The sequence below is a fragment of the Coccinella septempunctata genome, chromosome 3 (genome assembly GCF_907165205.1).
Source record: "Coccinella septempunctata chromosome 3, icCocSept1.1, whole genome shotgun sequence".
Lineage (NCBI taxonomy): Eukaryota > Metazoa > Arthropoda > Insecta > Coleoptera > Coccinellidae > Coccinella > Coccinella septempunctata.
In genome coordinates, this window is record NC_058191.1 from 39217569 (window position 1) to 39226053 (window position 8485).

The 8485-nt window shown below is 36.9% G+C and overlaps 2 protein-coding genes across 3 annotated transcripts; one reads left to right on the plus strand and one right to left on the minus strand.

Annotated features, from left to right (window-relative positions):
* Positions 1 to 88: 88 nt before the first annotated feature.
* LOC123310116 (probable protein S-acyltransferase 23) lies at positions 89 to 4555 on the plus strand. Of its 2 annotated transcripts, XM_044893508.1 has the most exons (6): positions 89 to 400; positions 1557 to 1831; positions 1984 to 2249; positions 2307 to 2549; positions 2639 to 3130; positions 3484 to 4555. In XM_044893508.1, the coding sequence occupies exons 1-6, from the start codon at positions 288 to 290 to the stop codon at positions 3667 to 3669; spliced, it is 1575 nt and encodes a 524-aa protein (XP_044749443.1). In that variant the 5' UTR covers positions 89 to 287; the 3' UTR covers positions 3670 to 4555. The 2 variants fall into 2 exon arrangements, with proteins under 2 accessions (XP_044749443.1, XP_044749442.1); XM_044893507.1 differs by having other exon boundaries at positions 1984 to 2549.
* Positions 4556 to 4788: 233 nt separating this feature from the next.
* Positions 4789 to 7200, minus strand: LOC123310117 (juvenile hormone acid O-methyltransferase-like). Its single transcript, XM_044893509.1, has 4 exons — positions 7048 to 7200; positions 5462 to 5837; positions 5125 to 5402; positions 4789 to 5020 (listed from the first exon to the last, which is right to left on the minus strand). The coding sequence occupies exons 2-4, from the start codon at positions 5824 to 5826 to the stop codon at positions 4857 to 4859; spliced, it is 807 nt and encodes a 268-aa protein (XP_044749444.1). The 5' UTR covers positions 5827 to 5837; positions 7048 to 7200; the 3' UTR covers positions 4789 to 4856.
* Between the last annotated feature and the right edge of the window lie 1285 nt (positions 7201 to 8485).

Genomic DNA, 8485 nt, shown 5'->3' on the forward strand with positions numbered 1-8485 from the left:
ACCCCTTCCGTGATTTATACCCCCAATTCACAGTAGTTATCTGCGCGTGCGTCCCCCTACATAAAATTCGATCAATGCGCATAATGCTGTAGCAATGTTAGGGGTTCAAACATCCGCATACAGCAAAACAAACAGGTGGAACTGAAATAAAAAAAAAAAACGCCGAACCATCAGAGTCTCCCCGAAATTTCTGGAAGGTGCATAAAGTGGTCAGGACGCTTTGCAAGGTGTACCCCAGTCCCGGCGCGGCCCGTAGCGTTTGGGCCTTGCCGCAGACTTCCTGTAACATGGTAGCCGACACTGACCATCCTGCCGCCACTGAAACCCATGACAGGGACGGACTTGAGGCCGATATCACGGAGCAGACCCATAGGACCATTTTTGATGTCGTCAAATCCGGGTGAGTACCCATTTTCCTTCCTTCTGTCATTGTCAACCAATGTCAAATGTGGGTTATATGTACAGGGTGTCAGCCAGAAACCCTATACCATTTATGCCAAAATCTATAGGTGCTACCGAAAAAATTTTCAAGTAAAATTTGTTCTGCATAAATCAGTCTTCAATAATTCTCTAATACAATACGACACACTCATTTGTGTACTGAATGGCAATACAAAGTTGCCATTTTTTAAATGGAACACCCTATATTTCATTCGACATTTGAATAGAGCTTAGGAAGACTTGTACAAATCTTTTAACAAAAGAGTCTTGAGGTCAAAAAAAAACACTTTTTTCCTATACAATTTTTTCCGATTCATCCCTGATAAAAATATAGAGCAATTCAAAATTTTCATAATGAGCTGTGTAATCACTGAAAACAGTATTATTTTCAGAATAACTAGCTAAATCTGTGACACTACACAGCTGGATCTTTTACAGAGTTGTATTCAGCCAGTGTACCAAATTTTTCAAATTCGTCAGATACTTTTTAATTTTTGAACATCAAATTACTCGAAAACGGCGCATTATACAAGAAAATATGAAGAATACTTTTATTTCACAAAACGTTCAAATATTCATTAGAAAGCTTCCAATTTAGTTTCAAGAGTTAGGTTCTTTGAATTCTTGGTATTTTTATGGTACGTAATGGTCATAATGAGAAAACTGGAAGACGTGGGTGATATCTTGTGCTCGAAAAAGATTAATCGAATAAATGAGAAACTATATTGCGAAATTCATTTCATTCGATAAAATAGTTTGTGAGATAGAACTGAAAATAACATAAATTTTTTTTTATGGTTTTCCAACAGCCTGTATCTTTTAAACTGAGCCGATTCAGAAAAAAATGGTAAAGGAAAAACGTGTTTATTTTGTCCGCAAGTATCTACTGTTTAAATATTCGTAAGAGTCAAAGACTCACCCTGTTTATAATTTTATGGTTTTCAAATTGCCTGTTATACTGTAAGAAGGTTATTTTTCTAGCCATCAAATTGCAGTTTTTGCCAAAAAAATAAGGAATTCTTTTAGTTCTTTTATAAACAAATCATTTCTGAAAGCTCTGAAGCAGCGTTGCCACATTTTGTGCAGGATCCAATTCAAAATAATAATCATTACAGGGAGATTTCGGAAATCGAGGAATTGATAGAGAAATCTGGCACTCAAGTGCTTCGATTCAGGGACGAATGGGGATACACGCCCGCCCATTGGGCAGCCCTGGACGGAAATGTAGAAATTATGAGGTTGATTGTGGATCGTGGAGCCCCCTTCGATCTTCCATGCCTTGGTATACAAGGGCCGAGGCCGATACATTGGGCTTGTCGAAAGGGACATACAGCCGTGGTCCAGGTTTTGCTGCAGGCTGGAGTTGCGGTGAATGCCGCAGATTTCAAAGGTATGTATGATCAATATTGTCCCTAAGGACCCTAAGTACGCCCCTGTCTACCCAAGAATCATTCTCAAATCGCCAATAAGAATGGTAGCCAATATAAACTACGACCAGGTTGATAACTAGTTAGTGAAATACTTAGTTGTTGTCTTTTTTAGGTTTGACACCCTTGATGACTGCATGCATGTTCGGCAGAACAGCCACAGCCGCCTATTTGTTGGGTATGGGAGCCCTGAACCATTTGGTGGACATAAACGGCGACACAGCAATGCACTGGGCCGCGTACAAGGGTCACGCTGATCTCATTAGACTTCTCATGTACTCTGGGGCCAATCTACAGAACTCCGATCATTTTGGGTCTACCCCCCTTCATCTGGCTTGTCTATCCGGAAACGTGACTTGTGTGAAAGTCATAGCTGAGAAGGTGATCATCTCTGGCTATTGGTGGTTTAATATCTCTCTATATCTAGCTTGTTTTCAGAGTAACATCGATTTGGAACCCCTGGATAAAAATGATAAAACGCCACTCATGTTGGCTCAAAGCCATCGGCATTTCGATATAGTGCAGGTTTTGCAGTCTGAAATAAAGAAGCGGAAGACTTGGTTTCCCCCAATCAGTGAAGTCTGGGGTCTGTTGTTTGGCAAGGGTGGCCATTCCAAGGCACCACTTTGCTTCTTCTTGTGTTCCGTGTTGTTGTGGGGTTATCCGATGTATGTCATCAGGGTAAGTTTTGAATGAGAGCATATAACTCTGTTGTTCTGGCGAAGGTTGAGAGAGGGTGGCTCTGTATACAGTTTATCTTGTCGTTCCAGTGCATCCCTATCACCTGGAACATCTTACGAGCATCGCACTACTGCTTCATCTATTGGAACATCGTGATGTGGGTTTGCTGGATAGTGGCTAACAGGAAAAATCCCGGATACCTTCCCATGAACACCGATTCGTACCACAGGGCGATAAAGCAGATACCCTACCACGACAAATGGAAAAAGAGGAACACCATGATCAACCGCCTCTGCCATACCTGCAAATGCCTACGACCCCTAAGGGCCAAACACTGTAGGATATGCAATAGGTGTGTTTCCTACTTTGATCATCACTGCCCCTTCATCTACAATTGCGTGGGATTGAGAAACAGGACGTGGTTCTTCCTGTTTGTGATGAGTGTCGCCATCAATTGCTCGTTTTCTATTTATTTCGCGACGTACTGTATAGCTATCGAAGGATTTGGGGTGATGTATATACTTGGATTGGTGGAAGCCTTCGTTTTCAGTGGGCTAGGTTGGATACTCACCTGCACATCGGTAAGTTTATATTTTTAATATAAATTTCTGATTAATTATATATTCTCTGATTAAGACGTCATTTTACTACAGTGAAAATTACTTTGCTTTAGTTGAAAGTCCTTTCCCTCCACATAGCATTGGTTTTAAATTCGTCTTATTGATGACTGGCAGCTAAGCGTCATTAACTAAAGGAGATTTTTCTTTTCTGTTGCATATCTCGGATGGCTTATTTATAGTAGCTCTTTATGTTGGAATTATTTATGTTTTCGAGAACCCAGTAGCTTCTATTATTACTATAGCGTTATGCCGTGGAAGCCTTAAGTTATTAAAAAAATTGCGTGATTTTCAATTGATCTGGACATTTATTACAGGTCCTACACGCCTGCATGAACCTCACCACAAACGAAATGTTCAATTACAAAAGGTATCCTTATTTACGAGATAGAAGGGGTAGATATTATAACCCATTTTCAAGAGGTCCTATTTTCAACCTCATCGAGTTCTTCTTCTGCACTCCCGAGGAATACGAGGACGATTACAATTACGAGTATATCTGATATACGAGCAAGAAAATTATGGCTAGAAAGGGATGAATACTCTGGAGAATGATAATATTTTTTCACTTGTAAATTCGGCATTTAACTGTATTTAAAATTCGGAGTTTCTGATGGAAGTTTAAGCCTTCGAAGAGTTGCATGAGGCAATCACTGTTTCTTATGGTTAACTGTTGTAGGGGCACTACGAAGTTTGAAAAAAAAAACTGCATTGCCACAAATAACATTATTTTTAATGGGTAATCTAACGAAAAATTTTTTTTCAATAAAATTAATGGGTCACAGCTTACCGAATCTTCTACTATTGTAGAAGATTTTGGAGATCGCTATTTCTGCTGCGAATGGGGTTCCAAGCTACATATTACCATTTTCAGTTGTCACAAATTTGGACTATAGGTTTGTAGCCCTTTCGAACAATTTCATTATTGTTATTGCTTCAACTGACAAAGTGAATCACCAGGAAAGCTCAAATATACAAACATTTCAATAATTTTAAGATGGAGATGTGTTGTCTCAAAAAAGTGTCTTACATTTTTATATATTTAATTGACATCTGTGTTGCGAATGCCTGTTATTCAAATTAACCAAATCGACCTACACAATAAACAGGTTGTTCAGTAAAATTTTGACTGTACTTAACTGATTTTATCCAGATAATCATTATTTTCGAAATTTCTGAAATTTTTCTGAAATCAGAGTTGAACCTAAGTTATATCAATTTTTACGTATACAACTCTGATGTTTTAACCGTGAAAACAGTTGTCAGAATTTGTAAAGGTTTCTGGGATCTGGGAAAGAGTCAGACTTTTACTAAGGTGATATTATTCAGTACTTAATGGTCATTAAATGGTTTTACATCAGTTAGAACAAGGTTTACTGGAGAGCCTGTTTTTCTGTTGAATTCCACTACAGGTACCTACAAAATAGAAACGGGGATGATCAGTTTACGCTTTCAAATAAAGACATGTTAATGAAAGAAAATAGTTTTATTAATCTTACCTTTAGTAAAATTCTATCTAATTTTTCGAAAAATTAATTTAATTATTTCAGCATTATTCTCAAGGCCCGTGAGAGTTTTTTTTGGAAATATTGAACAGTTATTTCAATCAAATACTACTAAAGTTATATAAACCTTTTATTTTTCACTAGATATAAACAAGATTTTTTGGCAAAAGTCATGGAATTCTCCATCAATTTTTCTTGGCGATTACTGCTACAGAAGGAAATGGAATTTTAGGTTTCTGGCCGTAAATTATCTGTTCAGTCCGAACAATTCTGTCGAATTCTTCTTTGTACATCTGTTGGTCAATCTGTGGAATCCTGCTTCTGATGTGGTCCTGGGATTCGAAAGTTTCTACGAAAAAAAATACTCTTTGAATTTGATGTAGCTATCAAAATCTCACGATTAATTTATTGATTGGCTCAAAATAATCCAATACCAAGTCTTTATCAACTTACCCAACATAACATCTTCAGGATCTTGAAAAGCGAAATCTTCATACTCTGCAATTTTCAGCTTCTCTAAGCCTGCGGCTTTGAGGTGGTCACTAAGAGTACCAATAGGGTCTTCGTATTCGATAAGGCTCTTCCAATTTTTATAATCGCTAGTGTACGGCGCCCACTTGTCTATTTTACTCAAACTTCTGTAAATTTCTGGTATGTGGCTTCTTATGCTCCACGCGAAGAAAGTTTCCCCCTCTGGTTTTAGAAGTTCATTGCAATTTTTGAAGGTCTTTCTGGAACAGACAATGATCGATAACAACACCCTGTATATATGGATCATAAAAATGCTCACCGTAAATCAGGAACATATCCGAAACAGAATGAGGAAAATGCAAAATCAAAGCGGCCTGTCAAATCGGCAGGCATTTTCTCAGCTGAAATATCCAATATCCTGCTGGTTATCCTGGAATCTTTCGGTACAGAATCGAAATATTCGATCATTGTTTCCGCTCTGTCAGTTCCGATTATCTCCTTGTAGTGTTTGGGTAGTTGATTCTCGATCTGAAGAAGCATAGTACCAGGTCCAGTACCTATGTCGATCATGCTGAAGTTGTTTTTCTTCGTGAATTTGAAGAGATCAGCATGTTCCCGAAATATTTTGGGGACGAATTCCAGCAGGAAAACCACCTTTTGGAATTTTTCAGGAGATACACCCATTTAAAAGGTTCCTGAAATTGAATAGCTACCATAATATACTGGACGTTTTTGATAACCATGACACACCCTGATAAATCAGCTATTTTATTGAAGTAAACTATTGCTCAATGATTTCTCAATCTTCAAGAAGTATTATAGAAAATAGAAAACCAAACTGTTGATGATTCAATAGAGAATTGCACTCCGGAGAGTACTTCGAAGTCAACTCGAAAATGAAAAGTGGAAAAAAAATAAAAATATTTTCTCCTAAACTGGGCCAGATATTTGAAATTTTGGTATGAAAATATAGTTTTACGAACACGCTGAATTTATTGCGAGCAGTTTCGAAAGCCTATCACCCTTGTTTGAGACTTTCATCTAGGAAATGGCATTTTTTTAAAATTGCGAATTTCACTTGAGAAGTCGTCAAAACCGAACAGTTATGCCGAGATGCATGAAATTCTCAGATTTGTTACTAGAAGAGTTGCTCTTTCAGAATGTGTATCACATTTAGATCTACGATAATTTTTCTGGAAGATAATCGACTGGAAAGATGACCTTCGAAAAATTCCCAAAAAGTTAGGTTCAGTTAAAACTTCCTCAAGATCGAACGGTTGCGTCGTGGTGGATGAAATGTCGAGATTTATCACTAGAGAGGTTGCTCTTTCAGAGTATGTGTCACATTTAAATCTACTAAGATTTTTTTGCTATCTGCTAGATACCTAACTCGAAAGTTGAAAAAAGGAAAAATTAAAAATTTGATTTATATCTGAAACCATTGAGTATTAAAGTTCAATACTCAATGATTTGACTACGGACACTGAATATTAATTAAATAATACTCAATGCTACGGCGAAAGTGATAAGCCATCTATTTGTGCTGCAAGCACATTGCATTTGAAAATGGTATGTTAGGTCTTTAAACAGTTTGAAATTTTTCAGCTTGCGTCAAGAAAATAAGTTGAATTAATAAACACATGAATTATACCACTGTTGTGATCATTGAAAATAAATTTTTATGACAGTTTGATCAGAACTGCTTTCGATTATTTTCTTATCACTTCATTCACTTATCTGTCGGCATATACCTTTAGCCTTTAGTGCTAGGTTAGAATTAGAGTATTTAAACTTAAAAGTGTGAATTTTGCTTATACTCCCTTACTTCAAATAATACATTTATCATCATTTTTTATTCCAAAACATAATGAACAACACAGAGAATATTAAATTAAAATTACTCACAGCCAATTTCAAATCTATTCAATATCATACAGTCAATAGGTACTACTGGCTCCATCCAAAGATGGTGTTAATATATGCCGAATCACATACACTACTCAAACAGTCTAAGGACAAAAGAGCAACTGTATTATTGCATAGACTGAGATTCTCTGATTCTCAACGAAATATGCACATAAAAGATAACAGTAATAACGAATTTATACTTGTGAGTGATAACCCTGGAAAAATACGAAAATAGAATTGTTCGATGATAATCTGTATGTTTTGATGCAAAAAATCGAACTGGACTTTTTTTATAACAATGACTATCCTCTGTTTTTCCTAAGAATAGATGGGACAATTTGAGGGATCACTAATTGTGATATATACTGTTAAGTCTTCTTGGATTTGTTTGAATTTGAAGATGCTATCCCAATTGTGTGTATGAAACAATTCTGATGTGGTGCATTATATTTCTGCAACAATGAATTTGCCTTGAAACTTATTTGTCGTCTCTGTTATCAACGTTTCCCAGTATCTAAGCACAATATACCATGCGATGGCTCCATCTAGGAATGAATTGATCGGATTTATTCATTATCAATGATGATATGGAACTCGAAAATTTTTATGTCGTATAGAAAACCAAATTTCATATCCATCAGAAGCATGTTTCAACTGTGCTTTGTCTGTATGTTTTGAACAAGTGTAGAGGAAATTTATTTTGTGTATTGGCCTCTCATATTATCTCCTAAAATACACTGTCCAATAATGTATTGGGATCATGTATAAATTTCTCTTTTGTTAAGTTTTATCTGTGTTTATCTATTTATCTTTGATTTTTGAGAAAACAACCTAGCATTTTTCGAATCTACATGTTCCAATAAGTACAAAATGTGAGAATTCAAGAGTAGGGTTTCATATTTCTCGTGGTAGATCTCAAAAGCGTATTATTGGATAGGTAGAGACAAAAACCGACCCATACTGCTAAGCGATAAATCAGTCGTTTCGATATTTTCTTCCTAAATCCTCTCGCTTATGAAACACCGTTCGTTGAACCTTGAGGACACCTCCAAAATCCTGTAGCCGGCTCGTTATGCGATCCTGCTCGTTCGAGATAAGGATGTGTCGTTTGGTGCTTTTATTTTACTGACCTGTACAACATTTAAAACTTTAGGATATACGAAAATGGGCCCGGGTGGACCGGTCAACCAACTCACAAAAAACCTAATTGTGTCTGGTCATGGGCGATGTAGAGCTCCTCTCTGTTGATGTCCACCTGTGGTTGCATCTGTAATGTTGTTTGTGTATGGCCACGGACCCCAAGAATATTTTTGGTGAATCAGAGGCGTAGTGGAGGTGGGTCAAACTATTTTTTTTGTAAAAAGGAGCCGGATTTGAAGTTAGTGTATTTCAGCACGTGATTCTAGTGGTTCAAGTATGGATCTACGTCCTGAAA